At 44.3% G+C, this 21,845-nt stretch overlaps 1 protein-coding gene across 1 annotated transcript; it reads left to right on the forward strand.

Annotated features, from left to right (window-relative positions):
• Positions 1–16,492: 16,492 nt before the first annotated feature.
• LOC311044716 (immunoglobulin lambda-like polypeptide 1) lies at positions 16,493–19,379 on the forward strand. The gene is made up of 4 exons (XM_084056470.1): positions 16,493–16,601; positions 17,506–17,799; positions 18,490–18,618; positions 19,007–19,379. The coding sequence occupies exons 1-4, from the start codon at positions 16,547–16,549 to the stop codon at positions 19,120–19,122; spliced, it is 594 nt and encodes a 197-aa protein (XP_083912596.1). The 5' UTR covers positions 16,493–16,546; the 3' UTR covers positions 19,123–19,379.
• The last annotated feature ends 2,466 nt before the right edge of the window (positions 19,380–21,845 follow it).

The following is a 21,845-nucleotide window of genomic DNA, read 5'->3' on the forward strand; positions in this document are numbered from 1 at the left end:
TCTTTGATTGACAGGTTATTAATGTCATGTAGGAGGAAGTGTTCATATTTTCTCACACAGTGTGTGTGCTTTGAAGCTTGTTGTTGTTGTTACAGAGTGTGGTCGCCCACCGCTGCAGGTGTCACCTCATAACACCCCACCAGGCTGACATCTTCATAAACTCTCTAACGTTATGTAGTTCTGTGTTAAACATTATCAAAGTACTTATTAGCTCTCCCTTATTTTACACACTATAACTTATTAGATAGGAGTTTTAATTAATGTTGTTTACTAATGAGGCTCTGATATAAGTGAAGCTCTGTGTTGTGTTGTGTTGTGTTGTGTTGAGTTAAACACAATGGAAAAGTTCCACACAGCTATGCAACTATGCTGTCAGTCATAATGATGAGAGTTATGTCTTCACCCCAGTGCATGATGGGAGATCTGAGGTCATGTTAGAAACCACACAAACATCTCAGTCTTATTAGTACCCGTCTCAATCCCAGCCACACGTCTACTCTGCTGATTCTGTGCTGCAACATGCTTCTACTGCCTTCCATGGTGGCTTTGGTCTCACACTATTTAAGTGAGTGGTTTATCAAGATAATTCACCTCCAGATTTAAACTCTACAACGTTAACTTTCCCCTGTCTCTTTCTCTCCAGTGGTTTCCATGGCAGCAGACCTGCATCAGGACCAGGTGTCACTGACCAGAGTTCGTGGAGCGGTTTCGTTCAGCTGTGGAGTAATTGAACAGTGTAGATATGATGATGCAGTGTTTTGGTACCAAAAGAGAGAGGGAGACACTTTCAGATATATTCTTTATATTAATAAGCACAATGGTAAAGTTGATTCCAGTTACAGTAATCATCCTCAAAAAGGTGACTTCTCATCTATAAAAAAAGACAATAAGTTTGACTTGAGGATTAAGTCAGTAAAAGTCTCACATTCTGCTACCTACTACTGCTCCTGTTGGACAAACAGTCGCACACAGTGTTTAGTTGTTCCTCCATCCTGTACAAAAACCTTACAGTCTAGTGTTTCTGACAGGAAGTGACATCGTTTGATGGGGATACAGTTATAAAGCCACAACAGGTTGATGATTGACATCGCTGGAATAACAGAACTCAGCTGCCATCAGATAGTTTAATCCAAATGTTCAATCAGGACTCATAACAATACTAATACACCTTTTTTTAAGTCATGGAAAAACAACAGAGTCTCGTCTGATTGGCTAGTTATGCTCACACCTAAAATTGAGAATGAAAGGTTTTGACAGCATGGGAAAGCCTGGAAAAATACATTAAGCGAATGAAACATAGCATGAGAGAAAACATCTTCTGTATTTATTTTTTTCAAAAGCCGCATTCCAAGAATTGCCGTTAATGACAGAGTACCGTATATAATAACAAGAAGAGGGCCCTACTTTGAAGCAGGTGGATTGGCATGAGGAGATAGGCATTATAGGAGCAATGCCCAATTTATCGCAATGCTACATACAGTAAATTGGGCGTGTTTGAGATTATGAGTGACAGCTGTCACCATGTGTCAGGACAGAATAAAATTAAAAGGTTGTTTACAAACAAGCTTCCAGTGATGCAGCAACGATCATCTCCACTTCTCCTCCACACCAACAGTTCTCCTGGCTCGGCAACAGTTAACGGGAGCCGCTCAGACCATCCGTGACCGGGGCTGTCCCTGATTATTTAGGTTTGAACTGCTAGTTCAAAACTTTAATATTCTCTACATGCAGACATACAGCAGGTCCTTTATCATCTTAATACATAATCATGAACAAATAGCTTCACAAGAACAATGTTGGTGTGACAAAGAGATTAGCTGAGACATATACAGTATATTTTGTGAACGCCGATTAACAACCAATAAAGCATGGTAAGTTATTTTATCCCTGATGGGTGGATAATTACTAATACACACAAAAAACAAATAGTGCTATATAGAGCGTCGCAGTTCCCGCCCACTTCCAGTTGCCGGAAGTAAATACTCAATGCATTTTTCCCATTGACTTTTCCGAAGATATTTATATAAATTAATTTAAGCCTAGAATCAAGCTATCCAGGATCCTGGTGAATCATGACCATAAAACGTTTGATTCTGTGAAAAAAAAAAAATTGAAAACGGCAAAACAAAGGGTATTTATTAAACATAGTATATCATATCATTAAATATAAAATCACACCCTGTGTGAAGGAAGCGGTGCCTTTGATGAGTGTGTGTAATTGGGCTAGATATGAACTGGAGAAACAATGTTACATCCCTGGGAAATCATTTCAAGGCTACTGAACAGCGGCACTGGAAGCAAACCGGCATTATGGCAGTTTTAATCCCAGCCAATAAGAAGATGCAGGGGCGGGGCTTAAGTAAGACAGCTCGTCCCTAGTGGTGGTGTAAGTCCACAAACCAAATTCGGACTTGGTGGCATGCTGCTAACTGGAGTTATGGCTGTTTGTAGCCCAGCCAATGACAATACAGAGGGGGCGGGGCTTCAGCAATTAAAGCTTGTCCCTATTGGTGGTCTAAGTTCACGTGGTAAATGTGTATTTGGTAGCATGCTGCAAAGTGGACTTATGGCTGTTTAAAGCCCAGCCAATAGGAAGACAGAGGGGGCGGGGCTTACTACATTTCAGTTCGTCCCTATTGGTGGTCTGAGTCCACGTACCAAATGTGTACTCAGTAGCATGCTGTGAACTGGAGTTATGGCTGTTTAAAGCCCAGCCAATGGGAAGACAGAGGGGGCGGGGCTTATGTAATTACAGTTGGTCCCTATTGGTGGTATTAGTTGGACTTGGTGGCATATGCTGCAAACTGGAGTTATAGCTGTTTAAAGCCAGTGGCCTCCTGGTGGCGCTATAATAGGGCGGGGCGGGGCTTCAGCAATCAATGCTCGTCCCTATTGGTGGTCTAAGTCCACATACCAAATTTGGACTTGCTGGCATGCTGCGAACTGGAGTTATAGCTGTGTAAAGCGCTATTGAAAGGCAGTGGCCTCCTGGTGGCGCTATAATAGGGCGGGGCGGGGCTTCAGCAATCAATGCTCGTCCCTATTGGTGGTCTAAGTCCACATACCAAATTTGGACTTGCTGGCATGCGAACTGGAGTTATAGCTGTGTAAAGCGCTGTTTAAAGGCAGTGGCCTCCTGGTGGCGCTATAATAGGGCGGGGCGGGGCTTCAGCAATCAATGTTCGTCCCAATTGGTGGTGTAAGTCCACATACCAAATTTGGACTTGCTGCGAACTGGAGTTATAGCTGTTTAAAGCCGGGCTCAAACGGACAAACGGACATAACGGACAAACGGACAAACGGACATACGGACGGACATAGTCAGGTGTAGAGCGGCTGGCACCGCTAAAAATTTAAAAAATCACAGAAAAAAAGGTTTTATGGTCATGATTCACCAGAATCCTGGATAGCTTGATTCTAGGCTTAAATTCATTGATATAAATATTTTTGGAAAAGTCAATGGGAAAAATGCATTGAGTATTTACTTCCGGCACCCGGATTCTGCGCAACTGCGATGCTCTATAGCACCACAATCATCCCAAAGAACCGCTGAAGCACCATTTACTTTTTGTTTCCGCCAGGCTGAAAGGCATGATGAGAGAGTATGTTTTGCCCCCTGTCCGTCCGTCAGTCCGTCCGTCAGTCCGTCCGTCCGTCCGTCCGTCCGTCCGTCTGTCTGCGACCAGCTAATCTCCACCACCGTTGGCCTGTTCGCTGTGAAACTGCACACACATACTCCCTGGATGCCACAGCAGAACCTCTGCCCCACATTGTAGCGTCCATCCTGATTGGCTAAGATTGGCTTCCAAAGTTTGCAGGATTAGCTTGTTTTGAATAAAATGCCTCAAATCATGAACGCAGCATGCGAGTAGATTCCCACTTGGCCTAGGAAGAAATGTCACTTAAAAACTCATGTTGGCGCTATAACAGGCCGATTCACATTTTTACCTATAACTGCACCGATCTGCATGAAAGGCCAAGGAAAAACCTTTGCCCTGTATTTTTCACATCAGCCCTTTAGAGCGCCACCAGGAGGCTGACTTCTGTAAAACATTTTTTTTTGCTCTTACTCCTTCAGATTCTGTCCAAAAATCACGCAAATCGGTACACAGTATCTCTATAGTCATGTGTCCGATATTTCATATTCCATCCTAATTGACTAACATTGGCTTCCAAAGTTTGCAGGATAGGTCTGTATTGAACAAAATGCCTCAAATCATGAACACAGTCTGCGATTTCCGTGAAATTTTGCACGCACATTCCCACTAGGCAGAGGAAGAAATGCCACCCTTTTCACATTGGCCTGTTATAGCGCCACCAGCAGGTCTAATTTAGCAAGACACATTTTTGGAACAAAATGCCTCAAATCATGAATGCAGTGTCCGATTGCCGTGAAAGGCCTGAGAAGAAATGGCACCCTTTTCACATTGGCCTATTATAGCACCACCAGGAGGCCACAATAACCTACCTGACCTGGTGGAGACTTGTGCTCCGAGGAGCACTTTTTCTAGTTTATAAATGTTTTTAGTGCAGTCATCTCCATCCACCATACATCTGGCTAGTTCACCGTACTAGTTCTTTCCTCCCTGTATCTTCCCTTGGATCCCTTAGATCTCCGACCATGTTGAATTATATGAAAAACAGTTAATATCTAACTCTTTCTGGATTTTTTAAGCAATCTGCACGAAACTTTCTACTGGCAAACTTTGGACCAATATATAAAAAGAAAATCGTACTGAAACAGTGAAAACTAGAAAAAGTGCTCCTCGGAGCACAAGTCTCCGCCAGGTCAGGTAGGTTATTATGGCCTCCCGGTGGCGCTATAATAGGCCAATGTGAAAAGGGTGCCATTTCTTCTTAGGCCTTGCACGACAATCGGACACTGCATTCATGATTTGAGGCATTTTGTTCCAAAAATGTGGTTTGCTAAATAAGACCTGCTGGTGGCGCTATAAAAGGTATATGTGAAAAATGCTGGGCAAAGGTTTTTCCTTGGCCTCTAGGGAGTGTGGGTGCAAAGTTTCACACAGATTGGTGCAGTTATAGCTAAAAACGTGAATCAGCCTGTTATAGCGCCACCATGGGGCTGATGTGAACGTTTTCAAGTGGCATTTCTTCCTGGGCCAAGTGGGAATCTCTGTGGAAAATTTCACGGAAATCGCATGCTGCGTTCATGATTTGAGGCATTTTGTTCATAATGTACCAATCCTGTAAACTTTGGAAGCCAATTTTACATACTCTCTCGCCATGCCTATCGGCCTGGCGGATACAAAAATCAAGCTTTTAGAGCCAATGAATATTGCAGTTTTATGACAATTCTTCTTCTGACCCTAACTACATAAACACAGAGTCAGATTTTATGAAACTTTGCAGTAATGTCCAAATCGCACTGCAACCAATCTTACTCCAATTGGTCAAAAGGGGGCACTATAGCAATCATTTGAAAATGCAAACTTTGAACCGGCATAAGTCATGCCTCATTTAGACTGAAAGAACGAGCCCAATCGATGGTCTTGAAGGTCGGATCCAAACCCAGGCGCTGGATTCCAACGCCGCTTCCTATTGCTTCACCAATCTATGTCCCCGCCATAGAGAAGAAATTGAACTGAAAAGGGCAGAGCAGGGTGAAATGACTGAGCTGGTGAGGACGCTGCAGCAGCAACAGCAGCAACAGGGTCAGTTGCTGACCATGATGCTGCAGCAGCAGCAGCAGCAGCAGCAGCAAGGTCAGGCCATGCTGAACCTCATGAGCCACATTGTTAAAAAATAGGTGCCATTGAAGGCCTTTTTGTTTTTTGTATTATTTCCTTTAACCAAATGTACATTTGTTTTTTTATAACTGCAGAATGCCTTTAGAATATTTGTTACCATTACCACTGGATGTATTTTTCTGCAAGATGTTTATTTTTATATTCTATGTTTTATTTATTCTATGCGCCATGTGGGCTAAAATAAACAGTCACTGATGCAATGTAACTTGAGTCATTCCAGTAAAGTACATTCGTCATATGACAAGAACAGTTTCATAACAACAGGTTGATGGTCACATTCAACATGTTTTATTGTGGCATTCGTAAAAAGTAAAATGAAGTGAAACAAAGGCAGTGTGAAAAGGGAAAACAGGTTAGCCTATGCAAAATAATCTCTCACATTTGGAGGGTCAAGGCCAAAAAACTGGGAGGTCTGATTGACATACATGCAAGTAAGGGCATTGCGTAGGAGAGCAGACACAATGTACTGCTTTCCGACACTACTCAGACCAATTTTCATGTTCTTTTTAAAATCAATGAACTTAAAATAGTTGGCAATGTCCCCACAAATCCACTCCACGGACACCCTGACTTGGCTCATGGCCTTGTTGAAGGCCATCATCTCTGGCGTTGGATGCGGATTGCGGAAAGGGGCCTGGAGATGGGTGCGCAGAGGGTAGGCCGGGTCGCCATAAATGCACATCCTGTGACCTGCTGAATGGAACAGAAAGGTTACAGTTAGCCAACTTTCTTTTTCCTTTTTTCGATTTCCTATACCACATCCATATGGTGACCTATTCAGTGCATATGTTTCACACCAATGTTGTGAATGCAGGTATGTTACCACGTATGAGATTCAGCTATAATGAATTATTGTTGTAGGCTTTTGTTTCTTACTAGGGGAGACTGCATACTGCTCCAGGACAGGTAGCCAGCCAGACTCTGCCAGCATCCCGGCATCATGTTTCTTTCCCTCTGAAAAGATGCAAAGGAATAACATTAGCAAAGTATGGTGATGATCATAATTAACAAGATGTCCCTATTGTAGCCTGGCCAGCCAGCTAGGCTATCCATGTTGGCCTATAGCCAACTGTAAATATGTGAATATGCTGAGAATATGTAAATATACTGTGAATACAAATAGTTATGTATGCAGACTTACCAACTGGACCATAGATATTGGCTATTAGCCCATTTGGGATGACTGTGGACTGAAACTTTAGGCTGTGGACCCTCTTGTGCCCATTGTAGAGGACTCGTTGGTACCGGCCTGGTCTGAAGATGGCCCGGACGGTTCCATCAATGAAACCAAAGCAATTAGTCAGTGGGGCCCCCATTTGATGGATCCTGTCTGCGTATGTCTGCAGTGCAGCTGGATGCAGAATCCTTGGGTTCCACTCAGTACGTTTGGTGTGATGTTGGTCATAGATAAACTCAAGTACAGTATTAACTGCCATACTTAGAACCGGGACCTGACGCCCACCAAATCTTGCCATCATGTCACTTAGACGACATGGATAGGCCAGCCTCCTAAGCAGCATACAGAGGCCCTCCATCCCCTCCACCACACTTCTCTGAGGCAAGGAAAACTGTGCTGGTATTTTCAGCGCTTCAGCCAGCAGTGGGAGGTCAGCCTTCTTCACCTGGAATTCGGCAATGCATTCAGCATCTGCCATATCGTCAAGGCGGAACTTCGGGTGTCTGCAGGGCAGATCTAAATTAGTCGTAGTGTTAATGTCCTAAAGGAGAAGGAACTCCTCTTCAGAAATGAGCTCGTCATCAAGAGCATAGAGCAGCTCCTCTCTTGCTTGTCCGAATGACATCTTGTAGGCCTGAATGTGTTTTTTTGGGTAGGCCATTTATATGCTTTGGGCTTGATTGATGATTGCTAGACATGTGAGTCCTTTGGGCACCTGTATTAGATCAGGCAATCGGCCCTGCTGGGAAATTTGTTGCCCTACATGGACACATCTGTGTAATGTGTTGGCATAAGCATACTCTGACAACAGAAATAACACTAATGTCATGTCTTAACCCTGTCAAATGAAATTAACTGTCACACCGTTGCAACAATTGCTTAACACCTTTCTCTTTCCAATACAGTGTAATGTGTTGGCATACTCTGAAAGAAGAAACGACACAAATACCATATATCATATTAACCATGTTTATTAAAACTGTTTTAGAATAACACAGATTGCTCCAGCACCTTCCTCTTTCCACTGCTGATCATGTCCAGCGCATGAAAGAAGCAAGTTATTGGCAAGTGAAGCTGCCGCGACGTGTGTTGTCTTTGTTTATGTCTGTGTTTATGTTTGACACGTGCTGCATAGACGCGTCACCATGGAAACCAAAAAGGGGTGGGAACCTAGAGGTTACGTAGGTAACCCCGGTTCTTTTAGTTTAGGAGTGAGGCACTCACTATGGGAAACAGCGCCATCTGGCGATGCAACAGAGCTACACAATACGCTCCCGGGGCCCATTTCATTGGGCTAGAGGGTATGTCACGTAACCGGCTGTCCCTTCCCCTTTCCGGAAGGACATATAAGGGCTGGTCGTGACGTAGTACTTCCTCTTACCACAGGTCCTCTGTTCGCAGTGGCGAAACAAAGGGGTGTTTGGTGAGTGCCTCACTCCTAAACTAAAAGAACCGGGGTTACCTACGTAACCTCTAGTTCTTGGTCGTTTTGAGTCGTGAGGCACTCACTATGGGATCTATAAACCCCCCGGAAGCGTTAAAAACATTGTATCCCCAGAAAAACCGCACGTCCCCTACTGGCTCAGGGACCCGCACACGGCGGGCCCCCGCTTCAGGGACGCCCAGGCCCACCGGGCCTGGACACGGCACAAGGGATGAGATAAACGAAAACCCCGACAGACCGAAGTCTTCCCCATTCAGCTAATAGAAGACAAGGCTCGTCACCTACTAACCTCCTAGTAAGGGAACAGGGCCCCCCTGCTCCCTAGGACCCAACAGATTGTTAGCCCCACGGGATCACATCAGGGGGAGAAAGGCACCTCAAGTAGATGAGGCTGCCACGCCAAGGACTGCGTGCGTCACCGAGGAAGCCGCCATGTCCAGGCTGTAGAAAGCTGCAAAGGTCGAAGGAGACGACCAGTTAGCAGCCCTGCAAATCTCCTGGACCGAAAACCTCTCTAGAGAGGGCCCAGGAAGCAGCCAATCCCCTAGTCGAGTGCGCCCCCAATCCAACAGGTACTGGGGCCCCACTACTAGTATAGGCGAGCCTTACGGCCTCAACTATCCACCTGGAAAGCGTTGACTTGACCATCGCTTTCCGCTGGTCACCCCGGCCGTAGGTGACAAACAATCGTGTTTACGACCTACCAGGCGCCGTCACCTGACAGTAGAGCCTCAAAGCCCTCACTGGACAGAAACAAAGTGACCGCTCATCCACCGCCGAAGCGAAAGGAGGTGGATGAAACGCAACCAATCCGACCGGAGCCGGTGCAACCACCCCGGTCTTGGTAACGAACGCCAAGTTTGGCGTCAGCAGAACCCGTCTGCTATCCCCAGAGCACCTCAAGCACTCCGAACTCACCGGGAGTGCATGCAGGTCACCGACCCTCTTGGCCATAGCCAGGGTCACCAAAAAGACTGTTTTCAGACTCAACACCTTGAGGCTCCCAGTCTCGAGACGTTCAAACGGGGGGAAGGCAGAGTGCATTCAGCACCACCGCCAGATTCCAAGCCGGAAACAGAGGCCTGTTACCCGGCCTGGTCCGTCTGGCCCCGCCCAAGAACCGCCGTACCAGGTGACGATCGCCAACCGTCCCGCCTTCGAAAACCTTCGTGGCAGACGGAGATGGCATCCAAGTACACCATGACCGTCGAGAAGGTCAAACCCTGATTCAGCTTGCTCTGCAAGAGAAAAAGGAAGCCGCGTACCGGGGCCCGAAAAGCCACCACCACTGGTGACTGCCCCTGGCACCATGACACGAAAATATTCCATTTGACGTCATAGGCAGCCCTAGTAGAAAACGGCCCTCGCCCTCTGGATGGTAACCACCACGTCAGGGGGCAGACCACACGAATCTAGGTTGGCCCTCACACAGGCCAGAGCCACAGATCTAGGTCCCAGGGGCTGGGGTGGTTGATCTCGGTCCCCACCTGCGTCAGCAGGTCCGCGATCGGAGGAAGGGACCCGGGTTCGGCGTGGAGCAGAGAAGTTATCTCCGATCCCCACACGCCCCAACCTGGAGCAACTGGCAGTACAGTCAGGCCCTGGGGCCTGACCTTTTCCAACGTCGGGCGGAACAACTCCAGCGGCAGGAATGCATAAAGCAGTTCCCTCGGCCAGCTGTGAGCCAACGCGTCCAGTCCCAACGAAAAGTCCGCTGCCTTCACCGAGAAAAAGCGAGAGCACTTCGCGTTCTCTGTTGAGGCAAACAAATCGACCTGTGGTCGATCGAACCTGGTCCAAATCAGGCTGGCGTCCGTCGTGACAGCCGTCCGTGAGATCACAGCGCCTCCCCTGACGCCTTCTGACAGAAAGGGTGCGCATGAGCACAGCCTAAGTGAATCCACGCAAGTGGAGACACCAGACCTTGTCGAGGGTCCACGGTAGGTGGGATCCTGAGAGCCCGCATCCACCTCTGAAAGGTCCCAAAATAGCCTACTTAGGCAGGTCAGGTGTATGGCTGAAGTCATGAGACCCCCCACCTGCACGCACAGCCTGTAAGTGACTGTCTTTCCTACGTGGAAAGGCCTCACACAGGACAGGAAGCCGTCTAACCACTCCTGAGACAGACGTGCTGCGAGCGTGGTCGAGTCCAGTGAGAACCCTATAAGGGAGGACTGCTGGGACGGAACCAAAACGCTCCTTCTAGAAACCGACAGTGAAAAACCGACAGTAATCGCGCCTCAGGGCTACGTTGGTCCACCTGTCCCCCTGACCGAACGTGCGCAGGAGTGCCACGGTCATCAGCATACGAAACCTGAATTTCGTAAGAGACTTGATGAGACCCCTTCATCCAGAAAGGGTCACATAGCCTCCCCCCTCCTTCTTTGGCCAGAAAACACACGAAAAACCAGTTGTACCAAAAACTGGGGAAAAAAAACGGGGTTACCTAAGTAACCTCTAGGTTCCAATTCGTAGACGGTTTTCTGAAGATGCCCTTGCTCAGTAGAGAGAGTCCCCCTCTCTCAGAGACATGGCTGCATTACCTCTCCGCATGAGAGGAACATCCTGTGTCTGACATAGGAGGCATGTAAAGGTACGTGGAAAATCACGTTGTTGTCCAGGGGAGCTGACCGGTACAACCACAGTGTGTTACTGCTGTACTGAGCCTGACCAGTACAGAAAACCAGTGTAACACTGACGTACCTGCTGCATTAAGCAACACAGTGTTGTCGTAAGCGAGGCTAGGTAGCCGCTAGGTGACAGCAGAAATTTCCTGTGCACCGGGTAGACGGGAACGTGGAAACGCGCATCCTTTAAGTCTATGCTGGTCCATCCGTCGCCCTGACGCACCGTGCGTAGTAACGCTGCGTTCGTCAGCATGCGAAAATTGAATTTCGTTAGAAATGTATTGAGACCTCTCAGGTCCAGTATGGGACGTACACCCCCCCCCTTTTTCTTAACCAGGAAAAACTTTGAGTAAAAACCCAGGCGTTTCCGATCTGGGGAGAACTCTCCTATTGCGCCATTGTTTAGGAGAGAGAGAGAACCTCCTCTCGTAACGTAACTGCCGCTGCGCCCGTCGCGCTGGAGAAAATCACTTTGTCTGACATCGGGGGTTTCATGCAAAACTGTAACTTGTAACCCTTCTGTATGGTGCGCAGCACCCAATGAGACGGGTCGCAAGCTTTCCATTTCGCTAGACAGCGAGCTAGTGGGTTGAGGCGAGTTAAAGAAACTGCTCGCTCCACCGGCTGTCTGCCCGTTGTCATGGAGACCAGTGACGCGCTCGCACGCTCTGGCGTTGCCAAACGTGTGACGCTCGATAGAGGCAGTACGGGTGTTACCTGATTGACAGAAGGATTCGGGAAAGTCACGTGACCCCGCACGCGGTGCCTCCCCAACATAGGTATCCGGTCGGAGAAGCCCCTTGTCCGTCTCCGGTCGGAAAAGGAAACAGTTGGATTCGGGGAGGTCACGTGAGACAGTACGCGGTACCTCCCCGACGTCAACATCCGGTGGGGGACGCTCGACGTCCGTCTCCGGTCGGACACGGAAGTATGTAACTTGTTTACCTTCCGTTCGGCCATCTTGAGAGGGCCCTGTGATGCAGAAGCGTTTTGGCGCCCTCTCCAAGATGGTGGAATCGGTTGTAAAAACGGGCGTGACGCCTGTGCCAAGGTGCAAAGGCGCCCTCTGGCGGACAGGGGTGGTACCGTTCTTACAATTGATTTTACAACTGGTTTTATTGTTACCTTCAATGGAGTCAGTACATGCAGTGTTTCTGTCCCACACGTATTTGGAAAAACGAGAACCGGCTTTACCAAATACTGTGGGCTCATGGGGGGGGTCAGATTGCTTGTCCCACACGTATCTGAAAAACCGACGAGGGGTTTTTCGGATACTGTGGGCCCAAAGGCAGACCATCGAGAACGGTCCTCGTTCTCCCTGGCACACAGGCGGAGTTGGAAAAAGACAAGGTTTTGTACTTTTCAACGCATGTAAAACCACAATCACAGGGTATTTCTTCACAGATCTTACAGTAAGTGCGACATGCTCCTCTGTTTGGCTGTGGAGGCTGGAGACTGGTTTTCCCGTCTGCACTGGAGTCATTCAATTCAGTGTAGCAAACACATTGGCATAATGGCGAACATTATATAAAAATAATGGAGAAACGCATTATACTTCGTATCCCGTCAGTGTTTGGAAGGCCGAGAAACCGGTTCCGTCCAATCATTAAGGGCTTAGTTCAGAGTTAGTCAATTCAGTGTAGCAAACACATTGGCATAATGGCGAACATTATATAAAAATAATGGATAAACGCATTATACTTCGTATCCCGTCAGTGTTTGGAAGGCCGAGAAACCGGTTCCGTCCAATCACTATGGGTTTATTTCAGATAGTGTCTGAACCATGCAGGGTGTGGTGAAAGAACAACCATAATAGCACAAAAACAGGCAATAAAAACGATATATTGACATTAAGGCATTATATCGTATCAGCCGTATTTGGAAATGCAATATGTGACAAGTGTGACAGACATATTGGCACAGTGATAAGCATTAAGTACCACAATATACTGACGTTGATATGCATAACATGTTGTATCCGACAGTGTAGGAGGACGAGCACCGACCATTTTCCTAGCATTGTGGACTCATGTCGACATGGTTTGAATAATGCAAAGGTTTGGTTCTTTGTAACAAATTTTATTGGCACAAAAAACAGGCATTATATTTTGTACAGACCTCACAGAATGTGCAAAAAACTACCCTGCTTCTGCTCTGTAGACACTGGGAGGAACAGGGCGGTCAACGTCGCGTACTCCGCTCACGAAGGGGGTCGGGCTAGCTTACCGCGGGCCACCGCTCGTGGCAGCTGGAGTTGGGGTAGGGAGGCGGGAGTGTCGCGGTGGTGCTGGGCGAGCACCGCTAGCACCTTCGGCGTTCCCCGTACAGGCCCTGGCCTGACCGTAGCGAGCCATCGCGTGGTGAAAGAAGCAGCCGCGGCTGTAGCCGAAACAGTTAAGCTGGTTAAAGCCAGGCCGTATCTGTGACGAAGCAGCCTCACCGAGAGCCGGGCGAGACAAGCAACACAGTTCGAGTATCGCGGGAGGGTTTCGGGGGGACAGAGCGAGAGCCGCTGGTGTCCACTAAAACTACCGGCACAGGCCGTATCTGTGACGAAGCAGCCTCACCGGGAGCCGGACGAGACAAGCAACACAGTTCGAGTATCGTGTAAAAGAGCGACAAAAAGCTAGGCTAACAGCTCTATTCGGGGAGTTAGCTCAACGGATAGGGGGTTAGCGCTGTGGAAGTAGCCAAACAGCTAAGCTAGTAAGTTAGCGGCTAGGCTAAGAACAGCTTTAAGCTAACGTCGGCTCACAAAAAGCTAGGCTAACAGCTCTGTTCGGGGAGTTAGCTCAGCGGGAAAGGGGGTTAGCGCTGTGGAGGTAGCCGAAGCTAGTAACAGCTAGCGGCTAGGCTCAGAGGCAGCTAAGGGCTAACACCGGCTCACCACGAGGTAGAATAAAGTTAGTTTCCTTGAGTTTAGTCGAGCGAGAAAACCCGTGGGTGACTTATCCTAGTCTCCGCTAGTTTCGGGGGGACAGAGCGAGAGCCGCTGGTGTCCACTAAAACTACCGGCACAGGCCGTATCTGTGACGAAGCAGCCTCACCGAGAGCCGGACGAGACAAGCAACACAGTTCGAGTATCGTGGAAAGGAGCGACAAAAAGCTAGGCTAACAGCTCTATTCGGGGAGTTAGCTCAACGGATAGGGGGTTAGCGCTGTGGAAGTAGCCAAACAGCTAAGCTAGTAAGTTTAGCGGCTAGGCTAAGAACAGCTTTAAGCTAACGTCGGCTCACAAAAAGCTAGGCTAACAGCTCTGTTCGGGGAGTTAGCTCAGCGGGAAAGGGGGTTAGCATTACGGTCATTTAGCAGACTCAGAGGCAGCTAAGGGCTCAGAGGCAGCTAAGGGCTAACACCGGCTCACCACGAGGTAGAATAAAGTTAGTTTCTCAGCGGGAAAGGGGGTTAGCGCTGTGGAGGTAGCCGAAGCTAGTAACAGCTAGCGGCTAGGCTCAGAGGCAGCTAAGGGCTAACACCGGCTCACCACGAGGTAGAATAAAGTTAGTTTCCTGGAGTTTAGTCGAGCGAGAAAACCCGTGGGTGACTTATCCTAGTCTCCGCTTTTAGGGCTAAAGCTGGTTTCTCACTTTGGGTCCTGAAGTGTAGTAATTGTCGAATAAATGTAGAATTCAGTTTTTAACAAGCGTGTAGCCTTGTAACATCTGCGAACAGAGGAACTGAAGAGGAAGTACTACGTCACGACCAGCCCTTATATGTCCTTCCGGAAAGGGGAAGGGACAGCCGGTTACGTGACATACCCTCTAGCCCAATGAAATGGGCCCCGGGAGCGTATTGTGTAGCTCTGTTGCATCGCCAGATGGCGCTGTTTCCCATAGTGAGTGCCTCACGACTCAAAACGACAAAGAACCGTCGCCGACGGCTGCTTGCTTAACGATTTTGACTGCTACGGCGATTGCGTCATAGCAGCCGCACTCCGCTTGGCGTCGCCGTACTGAAAAACAGAAAGCTTAAAGTCCCTAGTAGCTCCACTGTCAAGGTCCCCAGTTCGACCCTTTACCTTAAGCTTCATTTAAATAGCAGCACACAAATCATCGCCATATTATTTAATGCGGGTGCACTTTTTATAGATAACATTAAATTCTACTTTGAGAGTATTTATTTTAATATTTCCTTTTGAAAATTATCAATCTACAAGCTCACAACCTTTTGAATAGCAACACATTGTGAACTTAGATCGGCTATTTTCACTAGTTTGGATCACAGGGAGACATAAAATATCTCTTTGGGTCTCGAGCTACAGTAAAATGTTTGGGAATCACTGATAGAGTAAGTGTTAGTGAAACGGGCTTGGTTCATCATGACAGAAGGAAAGACTTTATGCTCATTGACAGACACCACCAGAGTGGCCATAGCGCAATGGCTAAAGTGGCAGCATGTGATTCTGAAGGTCAGTGGTTCAATTCCTGTTTTCGGTCCTGGTATAACTTTTTGTTTCTTTCAAATGTTTTATTTTAGCCACAAATGTAAGGTCAGATTTATAATGATTAACTAAATAATAATAACTAGAAAAAGTGCTCCTCGGAGCACAGGTCTACGCCAGGTCAGGTAAGTTATTGTGACCTCCTGGTGGCGCTATAATAGGCCAATGTGAAAAAGGTGCGACTTCTTAGGCCTTGCATGGCAATCGGACACTGCATTCATGATTTGAGGCATTTTGTTCAAAATAAATGTTTTGCTAAATTGGACCTGCTGGTGGCGCTATAACAGGCCAATGTTAAACGGGTGGCATTTGTTCCTCAACATAGTGTGAATGTGCGTGCAAAGTTTCACCGCAATCGGACGCTGCGTTCATGATTTGCGCCATTTGTTCAAAACAAGCCTACTGCAAACTTTAGTCAATCTTAGCCAATCAGGATGGAATATGAAAAGATCTAACTCATCCGTCTTGATCACATGACTGTACAGATTATGTGTACCGATTTGCGTGACATTTGGATAAAATCGGAAGGAGTAATATCCAAAAATGTGTTTTACATAAGTCGGCCTCCTGGTGGCGCTATAAAAGGCAGATATATGCAATACATACTCTCGCCATGCCTTTCGGCCTGGCGGAGACATTCATAATATTAATTAAGTGTACCTGCCATGTAATGGCAAAACACTTCAGCTCCTGCCGCACCGTTTACCCTACCCCGGCAAACTATACTTCAAAACGTGCGCCTTGGCCGGGAATCGTGTGCTCGGAAGTTTTGTGCCGTTATGCGCTACCATCGCTACCACCATGTTAATCGCAAAAAAATACGAAACCACGCCCTATTATTATAATAATGAGTATTATGTTATTCAGGTTGAGATTATGTTATTCAGGTTCAGATGAAGTAGTAGTGATTACTTTCATTTGGGCTAATAACACTTGCCTGAGTTGTTTTAGATAGAGGAGGGATCTGATGCCACCTCTCCCCTGACACATGTAAATACAAAAAAATCATTTATCAGAACACCAGAGAAGCATTAAATCCATTTTTGATACTGGCTGTGTGATTACACAACCAGACAGGTTTTTGTTATGGGACATTTCACTGTGTACGTCTTTGGCTCTGGGACCAGACTGTATGTTACAAGTAAGAGATTTATTTATCTAATTATGTATTCATGTGTGATGTGAATTCTACATACTTTAGGTTTATATTAGGTTCATAGGTTATGTTCATATTAAGTTGATATATTAAGTTCAAGGTTTATATAAGGTTTATATGTTAATATAATATAAGCCTAATAAAACCACAGAAATTGCCAAACTGGCAATATCCGTGGAGATGTTTCAGGACATTTAAAATGTTATGAATAGTCTCTGTATATTTGACAAATACAAATAATTCATATCACAATGTTTCATAGTGCTAAATTTGTATATCATTTGTTCCATTTTATGATCCCGTTAAAATATATTTACACTATAACAACCAGATGAAGGACAAACTGAGTTAAAACATGAATAGAATCAGCACAGTGTAAAGTAAACTTGCTCTCAGTCAATATAGTTTATTAATGTTTTGACCAACAACATCTTAAAGAAGAAAAATTATATCCACTTACAGTCCTTTACAAGGTCATTAATTACTTACTGAGGGTCTTCGATGCATGTTTGTTTGATATTTTAAATTGACCAACTTTTTATCTGATGATATATTAGAATTAAAGAATTGTTTTTATAGGTTTACAGGCGTAAAGCAGAGGGTGAAATAATTGTAACTGTATTTGTTCTATTTAACCTCACATGAGCTACAGTATAAACTGGAAGTTACAATGTTATTGTTTGGATTTCAGCATCGAGAGAGGGTACAGATTGTAACAAAAAATGTAATATACAGGAAATGTGAGACTGCATTGATATTATAATTCTCAGAACCTGCTGCGTGTGTGTGTGTGTGTGTGTGTGTGTGTGTGTGTGTGTGTGTGTGTGTGTGTGTGTGTGTGTGTGTGTGTGTGTGTGTGTGTGTGTGTGTGTGTGTGTGTGTGTTCTAGATGAAGCAGTGTTGAAGCCCACAGTGAGTGTGTACACAGCGTCTCCAGATGCAGTGACAGGGAGGAGAGCGTTGCTGTGTTTGGCTGCAGACATGTTTCCAGATGTGGTCCAGATGTCATGGAGGAGAGAGTCACCCAGAGGCCAGATGGAGGAGGTGCCATTCACTGAGAGGATGGAGCTGACAGAACCTGGACGGACAACTGGACTCATTCTACTGGACCAACAACAGGCTGCCATGTATACATACCACTGTAACGTCAAACATGAAGGAGGAACCATCCACAAACAAGCAGGTAATGAAGATACTGGTTTCTAGTTTGAAGTAAACTGCTCTCTTTCTCTCTCTCTCTCTCTCTCTCTCTCTCTCTCTCTCTCTGGTAAAGTCTCTCGCTGGCCAATAACGACCCAGTTTTTTTCTGAGCTCTCCCATCAATGGTGAGATTCGAAGTATTATGAACCTAATCTGTCACTGTGGATTTGACGTTTTGACGTATTCCACTGATGATGTACAAATGTAATCAATGACAAACACATGTAACCCTCCCTCTTCCCCTGTATTTGGAAAACCAAGTTGACTGATATTTATTTATTTCGTTTTTTTTTTGTATTTAGTTGACTTATTTTTACAACAATATGTAGATATCTTTGATTTCTCTTAAGACATTTTTATTTTTTCTGTAATTTCCTCCTTGTTCCCCCTCACTCTGCCCCCCCCCCCCCCACACACACACACAATTATTTTCCTTTATGAAAACTATAAAATGAAGGAGCTTTCACAAAAACAAATTACACCCATTTCTCCAGTAATATCCAGTGAAAATGGTTTTCACTGGATATTACTGCATTATATTTGTTCTGTTTATTTATGTATTTACAACTAGCACTGTGCCCTTCAGCAAATTGTTATTAACTGTATGAGATTTCACATTTCCCTGAATAAATAACAGAATTATTCCCATCTGTAGGCCTAACTGCTATTCCAGGGACTACTTCATCTGTACCTGTGGCTACTACAGCTGTACCTGTGGCTACTACAGCTGTACCTGTGGCTACTACAGCTGTACCTGTCACTACGTCCCCTCCACAGCCTGCATCGGTGGACAATACTGACTGTAAGTTGACCTCTTTACGTATATATATATATATATATATATATATATATATATATATATATATATATATATATATATATATATATATATATATATATATATATATATATATATACATATATATATATATATATATATTATATATATATCTTTTTTTCTATATATATTTTTTTTTCACAAACGGATGGTTTTATATATTTTATTATAAATATATATGAAAATATATTTAATTTTATTCTTACATGATGCTGATGAAATTAGTTACGACTGAACATTCACATCAGTAACTGTGTGTGTGTGTGTGTGTGTGTGTGTGTGTGTGTGTGTGTGTGTGTGTGTGTGTGTGTGTGTGTGTGTGCGTGTGCGTGTGCGTGTGCGTGTGTGTCAGTGTTTCAGATGGTGTGTACAGTGAAGCTGGCGTCTCTGGTCTACTCTCTGATGGTGATGAAGTTCTTCATGTTCAGCTGTGGACTGTTGCTGCTCCGCAGACCTTCATCACTCTAGAATCCTCATCATCACTCTGTTGCTTGCTATGGTTACAATGGTTTCAATAGTGTCACTCCTTATGTAAACATAGCGATATTAATGTTTTCTATCAGTTACACTTACACAGCAGAAAATGTGTAATTCTAATATAATCAAATTGAGTAAAAGGGCATCAGACAGTGAAACTAGAACAACATTCAGTAGAGCGCTCTTCTCTGTCCATTGTCCATGTACAATGCCACACCCCCTTTTGGGCAAAGATTCAGTTTCGTATTTTACTATATATATATATATATATATATATATATATATATATATATATATATATATATATATATATATATATATATATATACGGTACCTGGGCAAGAGTTTTCCTGTTGAAAGGTAAAACATAATGTTAAATTATCCATCTCTAACATCTTTAAGTGCCACTTAAAGGCCAATCTCTTAAATTTAACTTTTAATAGCATTGTATAAGACAGATTAATATTTTTGAATTATCATGTAATATAGTAATGCTATCTCTGTATGTTTATACAGTGTGTTTACACTGTATTGTGGCAACATCACTTTGCGCTACATTCTTACATGAAAAGTGCCCCAAAGCTTACTATATTATTATTCAACAATGAATTAATATGTTTGCTTTTCAATTTCTTTATTTATATATCGGTTGTATTTTATGTTGATATAAATAAATAAATACCTATTTAAATTAATTAGTTTTACATTGGTGATCATAATTCGTCACAATATATTTTACATTTTACAATAAAAATGCTTCAGAAGGAATTTAACGGATGTGTTTTTTTGTTTAGTCTTTTCTCTACTTTTCATATAATCACATAATTAATCATCAACCGGTTTACAATCATTACCAAACAGTACAACACACCATCACAAATCAGAGTTTAAATATTCACATTAATACATTCAAAATATCTCTTTATGTTGTTTGATTTCTCAAAAACAAAACTCTTCATCAACTGCCTTATATTTTGTAATTAAGTGTCCTGGAAAACTAACGAAACAAACAAACAAACAAACAAACAAACAAACAAACAAACAAACAAACAAACAAACAAACAGTCAGTTCCAATCTATTCCCTGTATAAGTGACTGTGAATACATTTGTCAGCTAATTGTCTAAAGTGTAAATGTTAAGAGTTGGCCAACAAATAAAGAGTAGGAATCAGGATTTGTTTTCCCCTCACAGACCTTATTGAGGATTACATTCCCAGACCCCTAAGGTCTGCCGACCAGCTGTTACTGGTTGAGCTCCCGACCAAGAAAAAGACTAGAGGTGATCGAGCCTCTGCTCTGGCCGCCCAAGGCTCTGGAATAGCCTTCCTTTTAATATTAGTGCCTCGCAGCCCATATGAAGACATGTATTTTCTCTGGCTTTTGAGCACAACTAATCCGATACTCCATGACCACTGACTCTACCTCACTATTTTCTGCTGTGCATTTTTAAAATAGTTTTACAATTATTGCTGCATGTATTTGTTGTATATCCTATTGTGACATTGTTGTTTTCTACTGCTGGGTTGTATAGTACTTTGGTTGGCTTGGTCATTTGAAATGTGGTCTATAAATACAATTTGAGTTGAGGAGTTTGAGTTGAGTTCCATCAGAGGCCATGTTAAGGAGAAGATAATTCAACGTTTAACCTCCACTAGAGGGCAGCATTATCAAGTAGATGTTTCCCATTGATGCACTATCTATGCTTGATCATGTCATAAGGTACTGGCATGAAGAGAAGAACTCTCAGTCTGAATGTTGATCATCACTTAGTTTCTCTGTTGATTTAAACCTCATTGTAGAGATGGAACATTGGCTGTGGATGATTCTCACTGTTCTTATCTTTGGTATGATATACTAAATCATGTTATTTCATATGAATATGGATCACTTATACAAAGTCATCAAGCTGTATTTCTGATTACTTCCCAAAATAACTTTAATTAATTCAATGTAACTATTTTTGACCTCCAACAACTACGATGTAGATACATTTGGGGGGTGACAGCATAGAGCTTTGTTTTATAAATGGAACATTTATTTTGTGCCAAATCTTCTCAAACAGTTAGTGCTGAAGTAAGGCCAATGACATTGCTTTGTGACATTGTTATTTCTTGTTTTCCTCAGGATCCTCATGTGGTGATGAAGTGACTCCTAACGTGTTGGAGGTGACCTCTACTGAAGGACAAACTGTCACTCTGTCCTGCACCTATCAAACAGGCAACGACTACATTTACCTTTACTGGTACCGTCAATATCAGAACCACGCACCTCAGTATCTGCTGTATAAAGGAGCCAGATCATATAGTCATCATGGTCACACTTCTGATAATCGTTATCAATCAACAACCTCCACATCATCAACTGAACTCACCATAACAGACGTAAGCCTGGCAGACACAGCTCTGTACTACTGTGCTCTGAGAAACACAGTGATACAAAGACTAATAGAGACTGTATTAAAACCTGAACACTCATATCTGTCTATTCTACAAAGAGAAGGGAAGTGGGGATGAAAACACAGATGAACTCTGCTGATTTATTGTTAATCAAAGCCACAGTGTTTACACCTGCTAAAGATCCACTGTGGGAGGAAACACAAATACACAAGAGAATTAGACATAAAACTAGGACCTACAGTATCTACTCTATGAAAAAAAAAAAAAAACATTTTCTTCTTTTCTCCTTCAAACTGTGCCTGGAAGAACTGTCGTTGA

Source organism: Gymnoscopelus microlampas (assembly GCF_963454915.1).
Source record: "Gymnoscopelus microlampas genome assembly, chromosome: 5".
NCBI classification, from domain to species: Eukaryota; Metazoa; Chordata; class Actinopteri; order Myctophiformes; family Myctophidae; genus Gymnoscopelus; species Gymnoscopelus microlampas.

Coding starts and splice junctions, on each gene's coding strand:
- LOC311044716 (XM_084056470.1), top strand. CDS start 16,547: ATGGGACATTTCACTGTGTACGTCTTTGGCTCTGGGACCAGACTGTAT. Junction 16,602..17,505: donor GACCAGACTGTATGTTACAA/GTAAGAGATTTA, acceptor TGTGTGTTCTAG/ATGAAGCAGTGTTGAAGCCC. Junction 18,619..19,006: donor ATCGGTGGACAATACTGACT/GTAAGTTGACCT, acceptor CGTGTGTGTCAG/TGTTTCAGATGGTGTGTACA.